The 24,549-nt window shown below is 53.7% G+C and overlaps 7 protein-coding genes across 7 annotated transcripts; 3 read left to right on the top strand and 4 right to left on the bottom strand.

Annotated features, from left to right (window-relative positions):
- On the bottom strand, positions 1-1,872 carry MAM_07871 (exo-beta-1,3-glucanase; the record flags this gene model as incomplete). Its single annotated transcript, XM_040826669.1, has 1 exon — positions 1-1,872. The coding sequence occupies one exon, from the start codon at positions 1,870-1,872 to the stop codon at positions 1-3; it is 1,872 nt and encodes a 623-aa protein (XP_040675301.1).
- Positions 1,873-4,968: 3,096 nt separating this feature from the next.
- Positions 4,969-5,241, bottom strand: MAM_07870 (uncharacterized protein; the record flags this gene model as incomplete). Its single annotated transcript, XM_040826668.1, has 2 exons — positions 4,969-4,997; positions 5,073-5,241. 2 exons carry the CDS (start codon positions 5,239-5,241, stop codon positions 4,969-4,971), a joined length of 198 nt encoding a protein of 65 aa, XP_040675300.1.
- A 1,843-nt stretch (positions 5,242-7,084) lies between these two features.
- On the bottom strand, positions 7,085-10,841 carry MAM_07869 (ketose-bisphosphate aldolase class-II family protein; the record flags this gene model as incomplete). The annotated part of the gene is made up of 4 exons (XM_040826667.1): positions 7,085-9,160; positions 9,229-9,867; positions 9,940-10,427; positions 10,517-10,841. The coding sequence occupies 4 exons, from the start codon at positions 10,839-10,841 to the stop codon at positions 7,085-7,087; spliced, it is 3,528 nt and encodes a 1,175-aa protein (XP_040675299.1).
- Positions 10,842-11,506: 665 nt separating this feature from the next.
- MAM_07868 (uncharacterized protein) lies at positions 11,507-13,737 on the top strand (the record flags this gene model as incomplete). The annotated part of the gene is made up of 3 exons (XM_040826666.1): positions 11,507-11,597; positions 11,781-13,046; positions 13,097-13,737. The coding sequence occupies 3 exons, from the start codon at positions 11,507-11,509 to the stop codon at positions 13,735-13,737; spliced, it is 1,998 nt and encodes a 665-aa protein (XP_040675298.1).
- A 1,229-nt stretch (positions 13,738-14,966) lies between these two features.
- Positions 14,967-16,755, top strand: MAM_07867 (Major facilitator superfamily domain, general substrate transporter; the record flags this gene model as incomplete). The annotated part of the gene is made up of 4 exons (XM_040826665.1): positions 14,967-15,176; positions 15,263-15,575; positions 15,680-16,057; positions 16,196-16,755. 4 exons carry the CDS (start codon positions 14,967-14,969, stop codon positions 16,753-16,755), a joined length of 1,461 nt encoding a protein of 486 aa, XP_040675297.1.
- Positions 16,756-17,649: 894 nt separating this feature from the next.
- Positions 17,650-18,598, top strand: MAM_07866 (uncharacterized protein; the record flags this gene model as incomplete). The annotated part of the gene is made up of 2 exons (XM_040826664.1): positions 17,650-18,132; positions 18,206-18,598. The coding sequence occupies 2 exons, from the start codon at positions 17,650-17,652 to the stop codon at positions 18,596-18,598; spliced, it is 876 nt and encodes a 291-aa protein (XP_040675296.1).
- A 2,702-nt stretch (positions 18,599-21,300) lies between these two features.
- On the bottom strand, positions 21,301-23,181 carry MAM_07865 (beta-tubulin; the record flags this gene model as incomplete). The annotated part of the gene is made up of 7 exons (XM_040826663.1): positions 21,301-21,900; positions 22,043-22,341; positions 22,416-22,728; positions 22,804-22,858; positions 22,924-22,991; positions 23,053-23,076; positions 23,170-23,181. 7 exons carry the CDS (start codon positions 23,179-23,181, stop codon positions 21,301-21,303), a joined length of 1,371 nt encoding a protein of 456 aa, XP_040675295.1.
- Positions 23,182-24,549: the final 1,368 nt, after the last annotated feature.

Here is a 24,549-nt window from a genome sequence, read left to right as displayed (position 1 = left end):
CTAGAATAGAAACGCTCGATTCTCCACATCATTCTGTAATACTGTGCCGTTGAGGAACTCGGTCCCCTTCTTCAGAACTCGGGCACGGCCGGGATGCAGGTTCGGCGCAGGACTATTGTCAACTGTACCGTCTGCGTAGATGATGCCGTTCCACGCCGAGGCCAGCTGGCCGGCGTTCACAGTCTTGACGGCTGAGCTGGCCCCAGGGAGAAGGGGGGACCGTCTCCGGTTGATGTCGCAGTTTTCGCTAACCATGTACAGGTTCATGCCGATTGCGAAGGTGTACATCTCGGCGCTGAGCTGGTCCCAGTTCCACTGACCCGCGACCACTACGCCCAGGTGGTCGATCAGGACGGCGTTTGGCCAGGCCTCTGGGCTCATGTTGTTGACGCCCATCCAGTAGAGGGCCGGATTGGTAGGAAGGATAGCAATGTTCTGGATGCTCAGGGCCGTCGTGGTGATGGCATCCGCGCTGACTAGCCACTGGCTGATGAGAAACTGGTCGTTTTTGAAGTCGCCGCTTCTGCTGACCGTTTTCCAATCGGCCGCCTGGTCGTTTGCCATCTTTGCCGTGTCGGGCAAGTTCGACCAGTTGTCCCATACGTCCATCATGGAGTGTCTGTAAATTCCGTCTGATGCAGAGTCTTGAGGCACGTCTGGTTTCAGGTTGCCGTTCAGAAGAAAGAGAACGCAGCCCTTGCCGCCATTTTGATCCATAAAATACGACGCCTTCTGCCGGTTGAACTTGATGTTGAGATCGAGGTTTCCGCAACGGTTGTTGATGCCCTTGAGCTTGCTGAAAAAGTTGTTGACCATCTCGGGGCTCCAGTAGATTGGCCCTGCTGTGGGGATGTCGAGAATGCCATTCAAGTATCGGACTCGGAAAAACACGACTTCGCCGGGGTACTCGGCTGTGAACTGGTTGATCTCCTTGACAACATCGTCAAGCGACTCTCCCGTGTTGCCAACAACTACCTCTGCCAGCTCGTCGTTGACGTGCATGGTCCAAAAGCTGTACGAGCTCTGGTTAGCCACCTCGTGGACGCTGCCGACCCGAAGATCGAACAACCTGGCACCAGCGCGTAGCTGATTGTAAATGTTGAGGCCCTGTGTCTGTGTGTTGGCTTCGGTGCCAATGGAGCCAATTTTGCCGCTGATCCGGCTCATTCCCGAATCGTGCGTGGCAGGCATCACAATGTGCTGCATCTGTCTGTCTTTGATGACGTTGTATATTCCCTTCATCCAGTTGCCCCGACCATGACGCAGAGAAGCGGTAAAACCGTACGAGTCACTTCCAGTGATAACCAGGGTAACTGCCGTCTCCTTGCCAGGGTCCAAGTACTCCCGTTGACCGAGGCCCATGCCAGACAAGTCAATGATGGTACGGCGGGGATACGAGTCTGGAATGTGAGTTCTTGCGCGAATCTCAAACCTTTTACTTGTCCCTTGAATCGTGTAGTACACCTCGCCGCCATCGTCCACTGGGTTCTTGCCGAGATTCTTCGTGTATTCTGCTGTATTTTGACGAGCACGACCTTGGGGGATATCATCCCAGTCAAAAGCGTCCATCTGATACGAGTGCGTGCGGCTCCGGTCAAGGACGAACCGGTGAGGGGTGAGATTGACAATGGTGATATATTGCTTCGCTGGGAAACCAATCTCACGGAGGAGAATCAGTGCCCATGGCATGTAGCTTCCAGCTTTTGGCATCTCGGAGCTATACGTCCGGTCTTCTTTCCTGCACACGTCTTGTACAGCTCGGTTGCATTTTACAAGCTGCCTTGGAGCTGGTGTAGCTGTTGTCGTTCGAGTGAACAAGAGAAAGGGCAAGAGGCTGGCCGTAAAGGCCAGCAAAGACAGAGTTTGCCTCATTTCGAGTATTGAATAGGTCAGACCCGAACAGACAAAGATCGGGGAGAAACGTTGCACATTCGCCTGCCGCCACAGCTACGAAGAAGCGAATTTCTTCCACTTCAGAGCCCCAAGGGTCACAGGGACCTCAACCTGTAATAAATACACCTTGGCCATCCCTGCCAACCTCGTCTTTCGTTTCTGCACATGCTTGTATTCAAACGGTCTCTTTGCAACGCAACCGTTGGAACCTGGATGATATGTCAACTAGCCTCGTGAGCTAGAGAAACCGAGGCGGCGAACTAGCCTTAGTCTGTACCCAGCGCCGTGGGCGCAACGCGCCGCAGCGAGGGGACGACATCGATCTTTGCGAAATATGGCAGCTGAGACGGGCTAGAGCAATCTTACTGGCCCAGCGGTCAACGGGGTGGCTGATCTGCGGGCGAACGACAGGAACATGGAGGACGGATGGGGCAGATGCCGCCTACTAACACAAGTGACTAGTCCCAAGAGCGTATTGGCGGCGGAATGAAGGTCAGGGAGCATCAGGGGAGCATCTGCAAGATTCGTCGCGATGACCCCTCTGGTGGCCAGCCACGCCAAGTCACGCCGGGTCTGCCTCCCATCAGGAGACCATATCAGCTGGCCGCTCGCTAAGAAATGAAGGTAGTATCGACTTGCGACCAGAAATGTTGCTTCAGACGAACAGCGACCAGCCAAGTCGATTAGTTTGCCATGCAGGTTTGATGGGCCATGCATGATTCGTGACTCGTAGCTGGTTTTACTGATCAAAAGACCTGAGTGCCATGTGCTCAAGGGCAATAGGATGGTCGGGTTTAGTGTTCTGGCTGATGAGTAATGAGGAATTCTGGAGATTAGGTATTCGATGCGGGGCTCTGAGGAAGCCTTCTAGTCATTTCTCATACGACGTCGTGCCTAATATACACGAGTCACAAGGTCAGATCATCATGTTTCGAGGATGATGAGGACGCAAACTATTTTTGTATCTTGAGATAGGAACAAAGATCTTGGTAGTGACCCGTCGTCGGTGAAGGCGACGACACAGGCGAGAGCACAGTGGCTCAGAAAAGAGGCAGATTAGTAACGCCGCGCCTTTTTAAGAAAACCATTCGCACTGAGAGAAAGAGGCATTTCATCCAAAACTCTGCTCTTCTGGTGATGTTTCGAGGTGCAAGTCTGCTCTGCACTCCCACCAGAGGAAGGAGCTGCTGAGCTTTCAGGTGCTGGACTAGGCGAGTAGTCACGTGTGGATAAGTCTGGTGGTGCAGGACGCAGAGTAGTGCCGATAACGTCGTCGTACAGGCATGAGCATGCAGGGATTTATCCGCGCGCCCACTAATCTTCCATTTCGCTAAACTTTGAATAGACTACGCTTCTCATGTCGACGAAACATCAGCAGCATCGCTCTGCAGTACCCGCCCTCTTTTGAAATGACCGATATTTGCGGAACAAGGTCATGGGATCTTGAGTGAAATGTGACGGCAAGACGAGCGGCGCGGTGTTTGCACTGTCTGCAAAGTAGCGCGACCGGAAAAGCAGAGGACTCGAGTTGTAAAGGAAACTTGTTGGTAATGGGTATGCCCTCTTGGGGGATGTGTCATGATACGGTCCAATTTATACAGATGGCCACAACCTCGGGTCGTCATCATCAACTACCTTTCGCCAAGACCGCCCTTCGTTTTCTTCCTCTATAGAACCAAGAGGTCACACACATACGTGAAAGCCTCTTCTCGTTGGAAAGCGTGTGGCAAGCCATAGTCCCGATATACTTGCCTCGCGTATTGAACGTCAAGCTCTGTAGGTCAGTCCTTGGTCTGTGCCCGAAACTGATGTTCGCTGATGCGTCCATATTCCCGCTCAGGCACGCCAGTGCAATCCATGGTAATGCGACCAGGGCACGGTATGAACACCAGGCGGCTATGGACGCCCTGCATCTCATCTACCCAGTCTTTTAAAGGGACCGGTTCCGCGTCGCACGCCCTAATGAATACCTCGTTATTAATCTCACCGTCCAACAAATTAAGGGAGAGTTGGCGGCCGAAGCTCTCATATCCCAGTGCAATGGGGAGCATCCATCCTGCGTCCACGACACCTATAGTAGACCACCATTCTTCTTGGTCCTAATCTTAGTGTTTGTTCCTATAGTCCTTGGTTGTAAATGTCGTGTATTTAAGCAGCTTGCATTTAACGTGAAACTCTGCTTTGCTGTTAAACTATAGTAAATAGCGTAGGACTTGAATGGCATATTCGTTTCTGGAATGCACGCAAGCTTCTGATGTAAAGCTTTGCCAGCCTTCAGAAGGAGGCACCTTGAGGTCCTCTAAATTATAGTGCAGCGTTGCAAGAAACTCGTATAATTGGAGTAGTATAGCTTCCATCTCTTGAGGGGTGTAGGTGGGTTGTCTGTCAAATTGTGAATCCACGTCGGATCCTGAGTCCGATGCTGCGTCTGACGATGGTGACGCATCTCGGTTGTTGGCAGTCATCGCTCCCTCGTCAACTAAAAAGATATTGTCTCATCTTTTTGTTCCTTCTTGGTCGAGAAACCGAAATAGATGTTGTGATGAAACTTGCTTAATGTGAAACGCTCAAGGGCTATGTGTGACTTGAGATGGCGATGTTGATTAAAATAGCAGATAAATGTGCAAAAAATTATCAGACCTACCTACTCGTGGACACGTGACCGTACCCCTCTTCAATTTCAAACCGGACTGGTTTCTACGGACCAAAGCCCAAAAGAGCACTACCGACTGGCCGTAGCCTCCGCTTCCCGTCTCGGTTTCTTGCTTCGAATGTATAAGCTCCTTCTTTTGGCTTATCTACCCATTTCTTCTCTGACCAAGCATTGTGGTATCAACGTTTGTTGGCTCTGACGAAGCGTTCTCGTAATTTGCTACCCTCAGACCTTCTCAGAAAATCCCCAATTCCATTCCGTATCAATTTTCTCACAAAAATTAATAGCAGAGCTCTCGATTTTTACAGAGTCATCTCTACTAGGTAAGTTGGACAGGAGGTACCGGTATGGAGGGCCCCAAGAATTTCCTCATCCATAGGCGAGAAGGAAGACAGAAACGAGACGAACGCGCCTTCGCTGTTCTAGTACATGGCATTGATGACCGTGACCCCTATAAGGACAGCCCAAGTCTCACCATTAATAACCCCTTGACCCATACCAGGTGTAGGAGCTCCATTCGACTTACTCGGCGGCATTTCCGTGGACTTGGGCGTAGATACCGCCGGGGCTGCTCGAGCGTTGGCTTCAGGTCCCTTGCTGTGCCCAGCTCCGTCGGTCGTTTGCGCAGCCGCGTAGCACCCAGCAAAGGCGATAGTGTCGTTGAGCCATGCCGGGCCGTCTGCGAAGTACTTCATGGCCTTGAACCACTGATTAGGACAAAGTCCAGCCTGTTGCACGGCTGCTAAGCTATGGAAAGCCCACCAAGATGACGCTGAGCTGGCATACGACGAGTAGTCTGATAGTAGCGTCGACGGCGCCTCCGTGCTGAAGGAGCTTCACTTCGAATGCGCAGGAAACGCACAGGCTGGCATTCCAAGTGCAGTTCTTTTGGAGATTTGTCCACGCAGCCCTCAACGATGGCAAGCAAGTTGAATTGACGAGTGGTACAGCAGTAACCCTAAGAACAAGCCAGGGCCACGATGGAACTACAAGCAGCCATATGCCAAGGGCAGAAATGGAGACTGAATGTTGTTTTAGGGGTGGGTGCATCTTGAAGTGTGTCTGGACATGGTCTAAACATGAATGCCGAGATTAAGGATGTATTAATTCGCGGTCTCACGTTGATGGCGGAGGGTCTTCATGATATCGGCGTCGCCTCATGTCAAATGACGAAACGCCCGGTTTGACCGCCACTCGCTTTGTCAATGCAAAGCGGGAAGGTGCAACCCTCCACGCCAAAACAGCAGGATCGCGATGATCCATCAAGCTAAGTACTTGCTTAAGTAAGTACCCAGGTAGGTACTACGTACTGTCCTCGGGACTTGAGCCAAATGAAACGATAGCTTTGCGTGGTGATTATTTTTTTTCATCAGCATACACTGCTTTCCATCTTTATCCTCACAACCCACTTTTACAGAGCCTTCGAGCGACAACTAAACCTTCTCATGCTGGCGGCTTGTGATGATGCGGCGGAGCAGCTTGGCCAGCAATGAGCAAAGCTGGAAGGCTCCATCCATCTCGGCACTTTCCTCCTTCCCTTCCCTTCCCTTCCTTTCCTTCCGCAGGTCGCTACTACGCCTCTGGTGCAGCTGTTCTTGAAAACAGAATTGCTGCAAAATTTCATGTCCCGGGACATGGGGAACATTCCAAACCTCTGATTTTCACCCAAGAGAAACTGCTCCTGGATATGACACCGACCGTCAATTACCCATACAGTGGCCGCACACCTCATCGTCCCAATCATTGCATATTCCCCTACCAAAACTCTTCAACAACCGTCTGAAGAAAGCCGGTCTGGCAGTGTCTCGACGCCATCGAAAAAACAAATCGCACTCGTCAACTTGAACAACATCTTTCAAAATACTAATTCGAGATGGTCTCTTACCCAATCTGATGGCTTGCGCAGTATTTCTTCGTCATAACGACCGGCCTGCGTGGACGACTGTCTATCCGCGTGCTGCGAGCCTACGAGCCGTTGACATCAGTGGCACCAACTCAAATGGAATTCTCGCTTAGGGAGTCGAGTCTTATCAACCAGGGGGATGTAATAAACCAACGTCGGTCAAGTCCGAGAAATTCCCATGTTGCTCAGGGGCTTTGTCACTTCTAGCGATATTTTATCCAGCTTAATGGAGCCTTGAAGCCTGCCCCAAGGTTTTATATCGCAAAGTAGTAACGGTCTACTGCTTGATGCGCCACCACTGGCCTCCCTAATAACCACTTGGAAATTGGAAACAATGGGGAGGTGGATTTGGAAGCACTTCAGATCTCTATGGCGCTCCACGGTCGCTTCATCTTGCAGCCCGACGCGTCCGGGTATCCGTTATCTCGTGGTACTTTCCTTGAGAGCGAGCTACATTTAACCACGGCACGCTCACAAGCAAGAACCTACAGGTACACAACTGATTTCTCGCGAATGATGGGTTGTAACATCAAGGGGAAGCTTTGGTGGGAAATCATGCGCTATGTACTTTGATCTACTTTCATCTTCTTTCATCTGCGGCAAAGAAGGGGTGATATCACGAAAAGCAATCCAACTTAAAATGCCCCGTCCGGAATTGCCCACGCTTCCACAAGGTCTGCCAAAGTGTCTTTAGTGCCGACGTTTCCAGGAAAAACCACGAATGGAACGCCCCGGTGACGGCTTGTTTGCTCATCACATCGCCAGAGCGGCACCCCGGGAGCTGCTTGGCCCAACACCCTGGCGCGCTTCATTTTGAGGCCTTTGGTGGCGGTCTCGGACGAAGTAATGCCACCCTTGGCGATAATGTACCTCGGATGGACATCAATGAGTTCCATCAACTGAACGAGAGCCATGGCAACTTGAGACGCAATATTTAATGAACTCAAGGCATCTGGACCTTTCACGAGCGTCCTCGATGTCATGACCACGACATCGTAACCAGCATAAAGCTTCACGGAAACGGCCTGTGCCGCTGCCCTGACAATTTTCTCAGCAGCATCTCCCGAGGCTATCAAGTCGGGTACTCTGACCTCCACCACTTGTAACTTGGCTTTGAGTCGTTGTGTCAAGGCCTCCAACTGTGCCGTCGACTTTGGAACATGTGATCCGGCAACGACCAATCCACCAGACTGTCTTTCGCCAGGAACTAGAACAATGCCTAGGTCTTTCATGGTCAGTGGCGGGATGCCCTTGATGCCAAGTCTTGACGAGACGAAAGACGCCCCAGTTCGGTAGAGATATCTCCGGCCGTTTTTCTCCGCCTCCAAAAGACCAGCCACAAATACATGCATATCTGACTCGGCGACAGCATTCACAATTATGACTCTGTTGAGATCCGGGCCCACAGAGAGCAATTTCTCAGTCACCACCTTAGGTCCTCCCTCCCTGATGTCTTCCAAAGTAATGCTGATGAAGGAATCATCGTCGAAGCGCGGACCACATTTTTCAAGAACGTATTGTCTCAAATTGGAGTTCCGATACCCAAAAGTCGCGTCAACAGCAAACTGTGTCTGGCTGGCAGGCACCAGTGCATCGCCTTCTCTCACGTATTGCACGTCACTAATGGTGTATCTGCCGCCCTGGGCAAAAAATGGGGCAATTACCCAGCCGTCGAACGCGCCCAGGGCAGCCTCTGCAGCCTCGGGCTCCTCGGGGAGATGACCTCGCAAGGTGGAATCTCCTCGGAGGACGATTTCAAAAGCCTTGCTGGCTCTTTTTGCTGCTTGAGACACATTTTCGCATATTTCTTGAACTAGCTTTCGAGCCTCTGCAGACGGGAGTGCTCGCGAGTTAGTCAGGATGAAGAAACCACGGGGGCTAAGACGGAACTCGGAATCTAGGGTTGCAGAATCCCACACTGTCAAGACGTCAATATCGTGGCAAGTCTGTGTGCCTGTGGGGTCATCGTCCAATATTACCAGCGTAGGAACCTGGCCGCTGTTGACCACTCCTTGGATGGAACTGAGAACGTCATGGGGGTACTCTGGTGGCAGCGACCTGAGCGTGGTAGCAGCAACGAGGCTTTTTATCCCTTTGCAATTGTCAGAGCCGGGGTTTATGACGAATGGCACGTTGATTTCGTCTTCAGCGCTCCCCCCGTTGGCGGCTGAGTTGGCGCCCTGGTCTTGCGGGTCGTTGTCAAACTTCTCGTTGGCTTTGCTTCTGACTGATGACCCTAGCATTTCCCACAGCCTTACTACGCCCGAGTCTGATTCATTTGTCCAGCCGTGTCCTGCGCCGGCGAGATACAAGGTGTGTGCAGCAGAGGAGATGGGCGCATAGTAGTTCAACCGCGCGGCTTCGTCAAGAACTATGCCGAGGTCTTTGACGAAAATGGCTAGAGCGGAATGCGGGGTCCAATCACCGTTCAACATCTGTGGAACTCTATTTTCAAGCATCCAACTCCATGCCGACGACGTCTTGAGAATGTCAAATACTAGTTGGGTGTCAAGATCAAGACGAGCGGCGAACGCCATGGCCTCGGCAGCGGCAGCGATGTGAACTCCTGCGAGAAGTTGGTTGACGAGCTTCACTGAGGAGGCCATACCGATACCGCCTCGCACGAGGCATAAATTCTGCTCCTCTCCTGCCATGGCCAGGAGCACGTGTCGAACTTTGGAGAGACCCTCATTCTCCCCGGAGCAAATTATCTAATGGTGCATCAGCAGAAGGCAAGTTAGGGTTTCATGCGCAGCAAGGAAATGGGGGGGAAGCTCACCGTTAATGTGCCGTTGGCAGCCCGAGCTACACCTCCACTGACCGGGGCATCCACCAACAGAACGCCTTTGCCCATCTCCGTCAGCCTCGAACTGACACTCCGCACATATTCTGGTGGAACCGTGGAGTTGACAACGACCACGGAGCCGCTGGATAAAGCGGCGGCACCGCGGTGGGAGTCCCCGAAGAGCACCTCGTCAATTTGGCTCGCATTTTGCACCATGAGCAGGACCACATCCGATCCACTAATTGCTTCTTCCGGAGAACTTGCCGCAATGGCATTTGGGCCAGTGCTGGTGAATGCCTCTACAGCAGGGCAGGAAACATCGTGGCCTTGGACAAGGTAGCCAGCCCGGACCAAGGACGCGGCCATACCCTGGCCCATGGCCCCCAGGCCAACGAATCCAATCTTGCAAATGTCAATACCAGCCCTACCGGTCCAAGTATGAGACGCGTCCATACTTGTTTGGCATGCTCTCTCCTTGACTAGGTCGGGGCGTTCGGGCAGGTAGGTGTGAACAAGCGCACTGTCGCCATCGTCGCCAAAGCCCTGCGACAAGCCAGATATGAATAACTGCTCTACAGTGGCAGTCAGGGGCAGGGGAAAATGAAGCTTCCGTGCTGTCGAAATGGCAGATCTCTAGTATGCTCAGAACCGTCAGAATTTGTGGACCATGGGCTGTGGACAGAGGGAGACTCAGCGGTATCATACGAGGCTGTTGAGTGTTGACCGCCAGGTAGCTGGAGACTTCCGATCCCCCGATAGCATGTGCGGAACCCGCGTCTCAAACGCCGATGAAGTCCCAGCTGCGTTGCTTATGATGTCGAAAGTAACCTGGGTATTCTGCCCAGCCTTGGCCGCCAGGCCCATTGCCTCGGCAGCTGCAGCCGCATGCAAGCCGGTCAAGAGTTGGTAAAGCATTTCCACTTTTGAGGCCTGGCCAAGCCCTCCGGGTACTGGCCACAAGCATTCCGGAATGCCATGAAGCACTTTATTTGCTTTTGAAAGAGCCGCTGCGGGTCCCGAGAGGACGAGTGCATTGCGCCCGTTGTGATTCCCATGCGATGACCTGGCGAGACAGGCGGCATCCAGTATCGAGACGTCAGGCCTGCCCTCTTCGGCTATTCTTCGAAGGAGGTACGGATAGTATGATGGGTGCGTGCTGGGAGAAAGCAGAGCAACGGAATGCTTTGGAAGCGCTGTTGGCAAGTGGTTAACGACTGAATACTTCGAAACTACTGCCATGCCGCACCAGCTGCACCAGACGTTGCATGTGAGCGGCCCATACCTGATAAGATTCCGGTCTGGGAGCAGAAAAGATGGCGCTCTAGCTCCTTGATGTCGGACGTCGCACAGACAACAATTTGGCTGCGCTGGGCCACCACGACGGGACTGTCTGTGGTGATGGCCCCCAGCTCTGCAAGCCCGGCCAAGAGGCGAGAGGAATTATCGTAGACACGAGCCTGGAAGCCGGGCTTGGACAAGACACTGGTGAGCAAGGGAGAGCTCCAGCCGTGAGCGCCAACGAAACCGATATTGACACGAGAGACAGGCCCTGAGCCGGCAAGCGCGCTGGCTTCCGTTGATGGCATCTGGCCGCCCTGCGTCTTCATCGCGCCCACGTGCACCTTTTTTTGGCCGTTTGCGATACGATCGAGTCAAGTTGTGCGGCTCGCAGTGTATGCATTGCACGAAGCAGCAGCTAAATAAACCCTATCTAATCGACGATGGGGAAATTTGTATTAAACACCACGCATGTGCATTTCAATACGCTCTGGCCTGGGCTTCGGAGCAAGATTTCAATTCGAGCAATTGTTCTGCCATGTCATCAATCATCATCCACAATCCCCGCAAAGACTCTGCGTACTCGTCTGCCTAGCGCGGCCGTGTCGGGCAGAAACCCGCCGGGTCCAAAGTCCACCAGACCAGACGGATGTCAGGCCAGACGGCGCCAGGTGGCAGAGGTGGCAGGTGGCGCGGCAGTGGTGGCGGGGGCGCCCCCCCTTCCCCCGTGTGTCCCGGGACCGGACTGGGGCTGGCACCAGGCTTTAGCCGCGATTGGCCGAGAGCACGTGCACGGCCACATGGGCGGCGGGACCGGCCGCTGGGGCCAAAGCCTGGACTTGACCTCACTCGAGACTCAAAAGCCTTTTCACACCTCGCCTCGGTCTTTGTCCCGCCCTATCTTATCGTCCTTCCAGGTTTTTCTCTGCTAAAGAGACAGCTCCGTCCGACCCAGTCTTGCACGCGGACTTCGTTCCACGACGTTGATCGCATCATGAAGCGGGCAAGGTTCGATTCTTCCCAAGTCAGTCCGCCCAGTGAGTTGGCCGAACATCAGCCGAAAGTCTCTCGGAAGATTCGAGCATGTAAGCTTTTTTGCTGTAACGTGCCAATATTTCATGGTTCCCTGCCCTGGCCTTGATCAGAACATGTCTCACGTCGAGCGGCATGTAGGCGGCGGGTGACATGTCGGCTGCAGGCGAAACGTTGTTCATCTCTCGATCAAACGTCTGCTAGGAGTGAGTGCCCGCGCTAATTCCGCAAACCAGGTCAAGCATGTCAGAACCGCAAAATCAAGTGTGATTTGGAGCCTGGTCAAGAGCAGTGTGCGCGTTGCGCCAGGCTCGGCCTCAAATGTGTGGTGAACAAGAGCCTGCAGACACTGCTGGACAGCGAAAACGAATGGAAGAAGAACATCGAGGCCCAGATGCAGAGCCTCCAAGCCGCCTTGTCGGAGGTCCAGCGCGCCTTGAACATGCCGCGCCCGGTGCTAACTCAGCTGCCGGGTCTGCAGGCCGGTATGAACGGCTTCCGAGACGCTGGCCCCGGGCCGTCGATGCAGCCGGCGCCCCAGACTCTCCCCGACGGGACTGTGCCCATTCGACCTACCGGGATGACGAGGGAGAACTCTGTTGAACCGGAAGTGCACGAGTCCGATGATCAGGCCATGGTAAGTGCGCCCATGGCCAGCCTCTATGAGGTCACCAAATTACGCAACGTCCGCAGTGATCCGTGGGCCAGGATGCATCGTCCTCAGAGCCGATCTCAGAAACCAGACTTCATATCCCAGGGGAAGTTCGACCTCCAAGAAGCAGAAAGGCTGTTCACAAGGTTTCGGGAAACGCTGAACGAGTACCTATGGGGCGGCATAGCGCTCGATCACGACAACTTGGAAAGCGCCAGGGCATCGTCGTCTCTTCTCACAGCGGCGATTCTTGCCGTGACCGCCCTGCATGCTCAAGATGACGGGACGTCCTTTGATGTCTGCTACGCGATATTCCTCGAGCTCGTCAGCCAGGCCATGTTTGACCGCTACCACACGCTCGACGACGTGCGAGGACTGTGCATCGGCGCCTTTTACTTGTCAGACTTGAGCTGGAAGCTGTCGGGCCTTGCCGTAAGAATCGCGACGGAACTCAACTTGCACCAGTTCTGCGCCATGGCCATAGGGGACCGTCCAGAGTACGTGGAAGAGGCCAGGCTGTGGTACTTTTTGTACGTGTGTGATCACCACTTTAGCATCGCCTACGGCCGTCCACCCGTGATTAGCGAGAACTCGACGCTGTCCTGTCACGAGGACTTTCTGCGCTTACCCGGAATTACCATGTCGGATCTTCGCCTGCATAGTCAGGTCGGCGTGTTCATTATTCTCAGTCGAATTTACCACGTGTTCGGGCCGGACCGATCGAGAATGATTGCAAACGACGAGTTCGAGATGCTGCGACGATTTGATGTCGACTTGGCACGATGGAGGGATCAGTGGAAGCCTCGACTTGGTATGACAGTGACAACACCACACCCCGGCCGCCGTATGTGTATGTCAGCTTCTAACCTGTTTTTTCCTCTTGTTTTCCTGTTTGTCTAGCACCAAATCCCCACATCGCGGACTACCCGGCCAAGGGCGTCGTGCTGCACTACCACTTTGCGCGCGTGCAGCTTTTTGCAATCTGTCTCCGGGGTCTACGGCCCAGCGAGCAGTATCGAATGTCCACGGAGCGCCGTGAGTTTGTGAACCTGGCCATATGCAGTGCGTTTGCGGCCTTGGAACTCATCCTCAACGACCCCGACATGCGGCGGTCGGTGATGGGTGTGCCTCTGTACCTCCTCACGACCATTGCGTATGCTTGCCTCTTCCTCATGAAGGCGCAAACGCAATGGCGGTCGGCGAACCTCGACATCCGGCACGAGACGGTGGCTTCGACCATAGAAGGCGTCATCATGCTGCTGGAGGAGACCAGCCCCTGCGTCCGCCACGTCGCGCACTATCTCGGGCGCGGGCTCAGCGGGATGCTCAGCAAGTTCAAAGAACACAACGCCATGGAAAAGCAGCAGGCCCAGGACGGACAGCCGGTGCCGGTGCCGTACGCCGGTGGTGGAGCGTGGCCCGACTGGAACAGCTGGATGTTTGGTGGTGCTGCAAACATGCCGAACCAGTTTGGACTGGACCAGGATCAACAGTATGGGCTTAGCTTCTTGGACGCTCTGAGCTCCCAAATGCCAGGATGATTTTGGACTCTGGGCAGTTGTCGGGCAACTGCGAAGCAGCGCATGGGCGATGGCTGGTATCCCTCATCATGTACGTCTCTGTAACTGCGCTGTTGTGTGTAACATATTGAGTCGGTGTAGGTTAGGTACCCGTACTTGAGCAGGTAGACAAGAAGACGGGTGCCATATTTGGAACGGGCCATGCAGTGCAACCGGTCAGCGTCCAAGGTCACGGCAGGGTGGCGACTGCGTCCATGCTATGTCTTGCCTTGCCTTGCCTTGCCTTGCCTTGGCTTGGCTTGATTGACGGCGCATCGAGCGCTCATGTGCCTAGAGCCCGAACCTTGGTGCTGGAGGCCGCCATGATGGGCAAAGAAAGTGACGGTACTTGCAGGGGACAAAGCCTGGCCGAGCAGCGTCTCATGTAAAACAATTAGGTAACTATTTCCAAGCAGCCCCTTTGGAGAGAGATTTGCCGGTTCTCGTCTCGTCTCTTGTCCAAGCCAGAGACTCGGAGAGCACTGCGACTCGGACAAGAGCGACGCCGAGAAGACGAGGCGCCTGGAGCCTGGAGCCTGGAGCCTGGAGCCGGGAGCACGTCGGACAAGAGGCAGGGCGGGAATAAAGTTGGCGGTCAGTTTAAATAACTTTACCTGGGCAGCTGAAGTTGCCGTGGTCGAGGTGGAATGAGTAAGCAGGCGCGCACGGGAAGTGGACGGAAGTGGACGGAAGTGGACGGAAAGTGGACCAACATGTGCATCTCGAGGCCAATTGCTTCTCTTCGGTCGCGGCCGAGCCGCTTGCCGACCTGGCAGCTCCGACATCAGACGCGGCTTGTTCCCCATTATTGCAACCCGAAAACCTGAGCAGCGCGGAAAGGCTAAACCAAACTCAGCACGGCGGCGTCGGTTTCTCGCGAGTTAGCGGCTGCCCCATGGGGCAAGAAGCGCCAGCGACCCATCGATCGAGGCGCATCGATCCATCCATCCGTCCATCCATCCCAACCGGCCAAAACCCCCATCTCGTCGCGGTGCTGGTGCTTTGCGGTACGATCCGATGCTTGTGCTGCGTTGCGTCGTCTTATTAAAGTCGACTGCTCCCCTCGGGCAGCAAGCAGGCCGGGCCTCATGCACGTCTCCCCAGGACCAAGTCGACCAGCTCTGCTCGGGTAGCATAGCCGCCGCCAGAGCCAGAGCCAGAGCCAGAGCCAGAGCCAGAGCCAGAGCCAGCGTTGCCCTTGCCGAGCACACATGGCGGGCGGCGACGAAGCCCATTCGCACCATGAGATGAGGGAGAAGATGTCTGCCGCGGGCACCAATGAGCCTGAGCTGGCAGAGGCCCTGCGCCGTTACGTCCCTCACTCCGCCGACGAGAGGAGGCTCGTCCGCAAGATCGACCTGTTCCTCATGCCCACTCTTTGGGTCATGTACATTCTCAACTACGTCGACCGCACAAACATTGTGAGTTGCGTCTCGGCCCTGCGGACAAGGCCTGACGTTTGCGTCGACCGAGGAGCGCCCTGACTGATTCCCCTCCTCCGGCCTAGGGCAACGCCAAAATCGCCGGCATGGCGGTGGATCTCGACCTTGACGACGACCGCTACGCCTGGGCTCTGTCCGTCTTCTTCTTCGGCTACCTCATCTGCGAAGTCCCCTCCAACATGCTTCTCAGCCGGAGCAGACCTTCCGTCTTCCTGCCCGCCACCATGCTCGTCTGGGGCGCCCTGAGTGCCTTGATGTCCGTCGCCAAAACGTACGGCGCTCTGTTGGGGCTGCGTTTTGTCCTGGGCTGCATCGAGTCGGGGTTTTTCCCTGGTGTCTTGTATTACCTCAGCTGCTGGTATACCAAAGCAGAGCTAGGTACGTGGCTTGATTCTCGGGGCCTCGCCGCCTCTGAAGCCAGCTTAAGAAGAGGAAGAAGAAGAAAACTCAACTGACACTCCAACTTTTCTTCTCCCTTCAAGGCAAGAGATTCGGCATCTTTTACACCGCTGCCGTGTTATCGGGCGCCTTTGGCGGGATTCTGGCCGGCGCCATCACCGACCGTTTGCACAACGTACATGGCATTGCGGGCTGGCGCTGGCTGTTCATTGTCGAGGGAGTCGTGACTGTTGGCGTGGCCTGCGTTGCCTTCTTCGTCCTGCTCGACTACCCCGGCTCGTCGACGCGACTGACGCTCGAGGAACGCAAGCTGGCTGCCATTCGGATTATCCACGACGGCATCGCGACGGGGGGGCATTCGGACAAGCGCTTGACTCACTGCCAGGCGTTTGTGGCTGCGGTTGCGGATCCCAGGACGTACATGTTTCTCGTCCTGTTTATGCTGGACGTCGGGGCTGGTAGTAAGTTGGGCTTTTCTCCGTCCTTGTCCCTCTCTCTCTCTCTCTCTCTCTCTCTACACACACACACACACATATATATATATGTATATATATGTGTGTGCAACAAAAAGACAACATGTGACACTAACCGTTTCAAAGCCATCTCCTACTTCATCCCCACCATCAGCCAAACCATGTACAAAGACAGCACCAAAGCCCAATACATGACGGTGCCAATCTATGTTGTCGCAGCCGTTTGCCTCAACATGCTCGCCTGGTCATCCGATCGCACTGGCGACAGACGCTGGCACGTCGCGGGAGCCCTCGGAGTAGGGTTCGCATGCAGCGTGGTGTGCGCCGCCGTGCAAACCTCAATCGTCCGCTACGTCATGGTGTGTTTCGTGGCGGCGGGCATCTGGTCTGCCCTGCCGCTCATCCTGTCGTGGACCAGCAGCACCGTCAGTCTTCCGCCCGAGAAGCGTGCCATTGTCCTCGCACTCGTCAATGCCTTTGGGAACTTTTCCAGTGTTTACGGAAGCCGCATCTGGCCCAGGGGCGACAGCCCGGCGTTCCATATTGGCTTCGGCGTCACCGCTGGTTTCCTGGGATGTGGCATGATTTTGGCGGCCATTGTTCCCGTGCTCTGCAACTTGGTCAACTGGAAGGGTACTCGGGCTGAGATGGAGCTTTACGAATCATCTGCCTTGCCCGAGAACTAATGCTTGTACTCGCGTATCTAATGTATATCAGCTTATATAGACAATAGCACATTGTGGTTCCCCTTTGTCTGTCTCGCAGTATGTTTTGGATGTGCTGCAATACTTCCCTATAGCAAGGTAGAGCAAGGGCGAGCGCTTGTGGACGTAGAGGAAATGAAGTTGTACTGACAATCAAGTTCGGGGCTCGACTTGGCATGCTAGATTCCGCCGGCGAAGACTCGAATCAGGTCAACTGGGACTGCGTACCCAGCAGACAGGGGACGTCAGCGCTCTGAGCTAGCAAACCAGGGACGCTAGGAGCGAGAGGGCTGAGGCTCGGCTCTCTCTTTTCAGAAGAGGGCAAGTGTAGCCGCAGTGATGGCTCCAAGATCCCACGATGCTTGTTTGGCGCCCCCTTTCTTCTTCTCAGCCAGAGAGAGACAAGCTCGTCAATCTACCCAGGCCGGCGCGCTGCTGTGTGTGTCAACTTTGTATTCCGCCGGCCCCCTTAGAACCAACAGTTGAACAGCAGCCTAGTTCGGCCCCGGCTCGCTCGTCCAGAGTCTGCCCGCGTCGCCAGGGCGCCACGGACCTTTGCGCATAAAGTGTGCCATGAGCTGATAGCAAGTGTTGAGCCCTCGGGCTTCGACCGTGTCTGTATCTACGCGCGCTAAGCGGCATCCCGGTGACTGTAGTCTGTGGCCTCGCTTGATCCGCCGTCGCAAGATACTCTGGCTCATTAGACTTTTCCAGCGCCGGCGTAGGACATTTCTTGCTGTCCTGCAGCCCGAGGCTTGGTGTGGTCGAAAACACAGGCGCCGCACCAAGGTTCTCTAGTCGCAGCATGGTAGGAAACACGGACTTGCGCCTCAGAAATGAGTGGCAAACAGAGGTATGTATAAAAGCAAAGCCGCCATGTCTTGTCTCAGGGGCCAGCCCTCCTTACGCCGCGAAACAACCATGATTGTCGAGATCCGTGACGGAGCCGGCAAGCGCTGGGCAGGCATTCCGCCGCAGTCCGGAAGGAACCGCACATGCACATGCGGCCGGCTGCCCGGGGCGAAACCTCGCGTCGCACGACGCCGAGCCAGCGCCGGCATGCCTCCTCGCCCGCTCAAGACTCCCTCCCCGACGTCGCGGCGACTGCCCTGGGACACGGAGGAGAGGTTTGTCCACCTCTGCGTCCGCAAGTCGCCCGCGTCTCTCAAGCTTCTCCGCGTCGACGTCTCCAGCGCCACCTCTGACCAGAGCGTCTTCAGAAGACTCCGCGACGCGTACTATCGTGAGCGCGGCGCCCAGCCTTTCCGGCGGCTGCACGAACTGACCGGCGCGGAATGCATGGACAGACTGTCCCGGTCCGTCGCCCTGCTCAGGCCAAAGAAAGTCCAGTTCATCACGGTAAGGTGCTGCGCTCTACACACTCTCCGTGGGTCTTGTCCTAACCCTCCTCCCCCCCTTCCTCCCGTGTTAGTTCCATCTCACCAGTGCCGACGACGAGATCGTACACTTCGCAGAGTACACGAACTCGCCCGTAGAGGAGCGTCTGTTCCGGCACCAATATTCGTTGGCGTATGCCACCGCCTCGTTTCCGTTTCCGGTGCTGCCGAGCATTTTCATGTACATGTTCGAGAACTCGACGCCGTCTTGCTCTCCTCCGCTGGACGTCATGTTGAGGCTGCTGTCGCAGGAGAGGGCCCCGAGGCTCCAGTTTGATCCGGCTTTTCGGGGCGCAAAGGATGTTCCCCGCGGCTTTGGCGTTTTGATCATTGAGGAATTGAGTCCCGCCGCAGTCTGCTTGATGGCGTTTACGATTGGGGTGTTAGTTTTGGTGTGGGCGGGTTTGTGGTCTGCACGGGGGCAGTAATTGGCGGTTTTCTGACGATGTGAAGGGGCATATACTTGGAACGTGTCAACAGGTATGATTTGGTTCGTTTAGACTCACTGCCTGATATATTGCAGCATCTGAAGACGTTGCCGGCATCAGAGGAATATTGCTTCATGTAGCACAAGACTAGCGAAGATTACTTCATCTTGTAAAAACCTCCTGTTGATATATGCGTTCCAAGTTTATGAAATATGTGTAGCCTACAGTAAAAATTATTGAAGACGAAAAAGATTTGATAATATCAATAGAACCCGAAGATACCTTCTTGGTAATCAAGTGTGAGCCAAGCGATTATATACCGAGAATATTATAGAGATAAGGAAGACGTGGCCAACGGTCACACTGCGGCGCCCTTTGTGGTTGTTTCTGCAAAGACTTGTTTCTCCGCAAGAGGTCATGTGGCTGGTCATTCTCCAGTCACTCCAACAGTCCCAAGTTCCAGCCCGTGGACGCTGTCAATGCTGGGTAAGGAGTCGGGCTCAAAGGCAGACCAAATTTGGAGCACAGTTTGCTTTCACGAGAAAGAATTGCCGGCAATAATGTCGACGCATATGTCTCAACAGATGACGCTTGCCGGAAGGTATCCAAACACCTCTGGATTGCGAGAATCAGAACACGTATGAGCATCTGGATTGGGTACACTTACGTGACGTGTCAAATGCGCCAGCTCCAGATATACTTTCTGATTCTCTGGCACAAGCCATTGCATCCAACGTACGACTGAGATTCTCTCTAGCTTTTCGCTGGCAGTGAGAGTGAGTGTCCAGGAAGAAAGTGGCAAACTGAATTTCTCGAAGGGTCTTGTTGCGGAAAAAAATGCCAGTCACGTGCTGTATGAATGGTAATACAAAGTTCAAACCAGGTTCGGTTCAACGTTCCGATTTCAGAAAGGGGAGGAAGGCGCGTCCTCTTTCCGTGTGTACCTGGGAGAACCGCCCCCTCTTCTCGACCTTGTGCTTTTGCAGGTTGCCGACTTGAAGACATTATCAACAAATTAACTCGCGTTTACACTTTGCTTGAGGCACGCTTGGCGAGGGCATCGGCAGCGTCTAAAGGAGCTACGCGATAATATACGAACTGTTAAGAGTAGCCTCATTATCACGCTAGGCGCCGCAGATTCGATGTCATATCTTGTCTTCCTCTTCTTTGTAATTCTGAACTAACTGCAGAATAGCGAGGTCATGTGCAGTATTCGCTGGACACTCAGACGACATCTGCCACATTGGCCTTGGTGTTTGTGTCACTCCGTCAACACTTGCCACCTTTCGAGGAGCTCCTCGTCGCCAGCATTTTCGAACAACTTGCTGGGTACGCCGGGCTACCCGTCATGAGCCCAAAACGTGACATCAACGCTTGCCAGGCCTCTCGATCAACAAGGTCAGTGTCTGGACCCCGGAATCCTGGTTTCCAGCCGACTTTTGGTCCAATGTTTCACATGCCGAACTATGGTACCACCAAATCTTGGGCCCTTCCTTGCAACTTCGTACGTTGACGAGAGGTCTCGAACATGCACAGTGCGTTAATTCTAGGTGAATGAAAATATATCGTGTCCCTTGTCCAATGCCTCGGCCCAGGGCCATCCAGCGCGTGCGAAGCTCCTGCTCGATGCAGGTGCAAAGCCAGTCCCTCCACTTCCTGATAGTATCAGCAAGGGCGTACCATGAAAGTTGCTGCCCGAAGATCGGGCGATCCTGTCCTTGTTCACTTCTCTCGGACTCTGGTGCCAGGCTGATCAGGCGGGCGTATACGGCAAGACGGCCCTTTGCCAAGGTGCGCAGAAATGATGCCCTCTAGCCATACTTCTTGTAGGCCATGGTGCGGAGATGAACAAGACTACCGTCACTGGATATACGCCCCCAAAACCATTGCAATCACGCACAACAGTCACCACGGCCTGAGACTTTCTTCTCGAGAGGTGGCACCACCAGTCGGCTTGCCCTCGCAAAGGGCCACCGCGTCTTTTCGAAATTGCAGAAACCATGGGCATACTAGGGAACACAAACCACTTTCGCCTGAAATACGACGAGAAATATGCGCTAGGTGATTTCAGTAAAGCTATGGGCGCCCCAATTTGACGGACAAGTTGATTGCATTCGAAGAACTGTTGGTTATATTAAAACATGCTCCTTATATGGCACAACAGCCAGAAGCCGTCCTGGAAGCAGGGCATTCAATGGCCGTGTTTGGCCTCCGCTCGACTACGTGGGAAACTGCGATTGAAAGCCCAGAACAAGCTGACGAGGAATCTGACGACAGATTTCGCAGCACAAGTACCATGGCAGAAACCAACAGTCCGGAAAGGGGCGTTGCTCAACAAGGAGGAAGAGGGGTATTTCTACATCACCAACGCAGTTGAAAGGATACATGTTCGGGCAAGTTTAGCATTGACCAGCTATGCCAAATCATCTGACCAGACTCACAATCAACATGGCACACTGGCTTATTTTATCAACTTTTGTAGAGTCGTACACCGCAAGACAAGTTCCTCCCAGTACCCAAGTCTCATGTGATTTGATCACTCCGACAAAGCCAGCAACAATTTACTATTGGATTCCAGAATATCTTCCGTCGTCAGAAAATGAGAGCAACCTTGTAATATGATCGACATGGCTACCGCGATTAGGCCGACGACACCAGTCGTCTGTTTTTCCTACAGTTTGTTCGTCATCCGTCCCTTGAGCTCACTCTTGATGCGAATGCTCAGCCGGTGGCGCTTCATCCCAACCTTCAGCTTGTTCTTGTTCTTGCTCTTGGTCATCAGCCGCAGTAGCATCCTGATACTGCTGATACTCGGAAATCAAGTCATTCATATTAGACTCGGCCTCGGTAAACTCCATTTCGTCCATGCCTTCGCCAATATACCAGTGGATATATGCCTTGCGGCGGAACATGGCGGCAAACTGGTCCCCGACGCGCTTGAAGATGTCCTGGATAGCAGTAGAGTTGCCTATAAACGTGGAAGCCATCTTCAGTCCCTTTGGCGGGACGGTACACAGTGATGTCTGAACATTGTTGGGGATCCAGTCCACAAAGTAGGCAGAGTTCTTGTCCTGGGCTTTGCGCATCTGCTCTTCCACCTCCTTGCCGGAGAGCTTGCCGCGGAACATGGCCGAGCATGTCAAGAAACGGCCATTACGAAAGTCGGACTGCGCCATCATGTTTCGAGGGTCGAGCATCTGCTGCGTGAGGTCGGGAACCGTGACAGATCGGAATGCGTGGCTGCCGCGGGCTGTCAGGGGGGCAAAGCCAACCATAAAAAAGTGAAGACGCGGAAACGGAACCTATATGGCGTAACGAAAGCGTCAGTTTTTTGCAATTCTGAGAGTTCAGACGAACAGTCCAGGCTGTCATGGAGGATCTTCCGCGCGGGATGTCGATATCGTGTGCCTGAGCATGTTACAGATGAACGCAGACGGCACTTACCAAGTTGACACAGATCTTTCTCAAATCAGAGTTCAGCTGACCAGGGAAGCGCAAAGAGGTAGAAATGCCAGACATGACTGTCGAAATGAGATGGTTGAGGTCGCCGGTAGACGGGTTGGGGAGTTTGAGGGTTCGCCGGCATATATCGTACAGGGCCTGGTTGTCGATACAAAACGTAGCGTCCGAGTTCTCAACCAGTTGGTGAATCGACAGAGTGGTGTTGTACGGCTCCACGACGGTATCGGACGTTTGAGCAGAGGGCACCACGCTGAATGTGGCCATCATACGATCAGGGAACTCTGCACAACCAGGCTTGTTAGCGGACACTCGCGATGCATGGAGCGATGTGGTTCATCGGGACACGGGTCAATACCTTCTCGAATCTTGGACAGTAACAGGGTGCCCATTCCAGAGCCGGTGCCTCCGCCGAGCGAGTGGGTGATTTGGAAGCCCTGGAGACAGTCGCAGTTCTCGGACTCGCGGCGAACGACGTCAACCACCTCCTCAACCAGCTCTGCGCCCTCGGTGTAGTGGCCCTTGGCCCAGTTGTTGGCAGCGGACGACTGTCCGAAAACAATGTTATCCGGGCGGAAGAGCCTGCCCAGCGGCCCGGCTCGCACTGCATCCATGGTGCCGGGCTCCAGGTCGACGAGTACGGCGCGCGGAACATATTTCTTCTCCGAGGCCTAATACAAGAAAAGAAGGCGCGTCAGCTGGGGCACTTTTGAAGGAGGACGAGGGGCAACTGTCGTATGGCATACTTCGTTAAAGTAGACATTTATACGGTCAAGCTGAACGTGAGAGTCACCCGTGTACCTAGACGGGTCACGAAAGGTCAGCCGGTCAACAGGATCCCACGGTCATGTCTGCAATCCACACACAGTCCATTGTTGTCCAGGCCATGTTCGCCTAGGATCGTCTGCCAGAACGCGGTGCCAACTTGGTTGCCCTACATGGCGTTAGACGATGCGGAACAAGATGGTCGTGGTGGTTTGAAGGCTTCAGCTTACACACTGGCCGACTTGAAGGTGAACCTGAGGATTTTGACATTTACGTCATGGGTCAGTCGGACATTCAGACGGGCTCATCACGGCCAAGAGATAGGGACACCGGGAGAGAGAACTCACAATTTCAGGCATGACTACTTGCTTCCGACAGCACCAGGGACGAGTTGAGCAAGCAGGCGAGTACACAAGCAGAAGGAGAAGTTGGCCAACCGGCCGCGTTTCGAGGGGAGAATCAGGCGACAGTCAAACACAAGCCGTGCTCGGAAATTGGGAGCTCCTAACCCTCGTGCGCGGCAGTCTTTGGCTCTCTTTTCTTTTCCTGTCGAGGCAATCTCGCAGCCTGCTGCCCAGGGCAACGGCAAAAGGTAGTCGATCTGGGGTTTGCTGTCAATTATTCGGCAGCCTTGGGGCCAAGAGAAGAAAACATTTCACGACGTCCTGTCTGGTCAGACGGCGCGTTTGTGTCCAGAACTTGTGGGGTTGATATGGTCACGATTTTAGCGATATTAATCCAGCCGGCTGTTACTCCTTTTTTTTTTTTCTCCAGAATGCAGTAAAGTGATTCGTTGGGACTCTGTCTTCCCGTGACCAATGTTTCTGCCCAACACCATCATTCCGGCCGCTTTGGGGCTCGTGCAGCGCGGGACGGGCAAGTTGTTGGGTACATGCTGCACGTCGACTGTGTGCCGCGAACGCCCGAGCATGTTGACCGGCCCTTTTTGCTCGTGGCGAAAGAGACTTTTCTCATGGGCTGCGAGCGAGGTGGCTTCATATAAGGTTTTGTGTGTCTCTTCAGCTTGGAGCTCCATCACGAAAGCTTCTTAGTTCTTGCAAGCTGCCACCACTAACCAGTGACGGGCTGTGCTATTCGTGCTACCAACCCTATCTATTCGTGCTACCGCTCCACCCCGATTTTAGGCCTACACCCTAACCCGCCACGCCCTGCTATATAATTTTATATATATTGCCCTGGCAACTATAGAGTCTTACGAAAATGCCCTATAACAACAAAAAAAATAGGGTGCAGCTGCCTAGGCGGCCTTTTTGCAACTCTATAATAATATTGTCGGCTAATTGAGGGACTCTTTATATATAGTATAGGTATAATGGATAGAGCTTATGTAATCTAGTTGATTACTAAGCATAAGATAATAGGGATTCTTAAGGTATAATAGAAGTAACTTTAGATATAGTATAAAATTGTATGTAATAGTATGTATTAAAGAATATAGTTGTAGAGGCTTAATTTTCTCTCTATCTAGTTAGAGGGAAAGAGGGTTATTTATAGGTAAATTCTATAGTAGAGCTGCTAGATTAAGCATAAATAGTAGCTTAAAATAACCTTAGAGGCTAAAAATAACTCTTGTAGCTACTTTCCTGCTATAAAGTAGATTAGCCTTTATAGCTTATTAGTCTTTTTATTGAATTCCAGCTAGCATTCCTCTTTTAACCTTATTTATATATACAAAGAAATATAGGCGTAAAGTATATTAAATCCTT

Source organism: Metarhizium album, assembly GCF_000804445.1.
Source record: "Metarhizium album ARSEF 1941 chromosome Unknown scaffold_38, whole genome shotgun sequence".
Classification (NCBI taxonomy): domain Eukaryota; kingdom Fungi; phylum Ascomycota; class Sordariomycetes; order Hypocreales; family Clavicipitaceae; genus Metarhizium; species Metarhizium album.
This window is presented reverse-complemented; position numbering and strand designations above follow the sequence as displayed.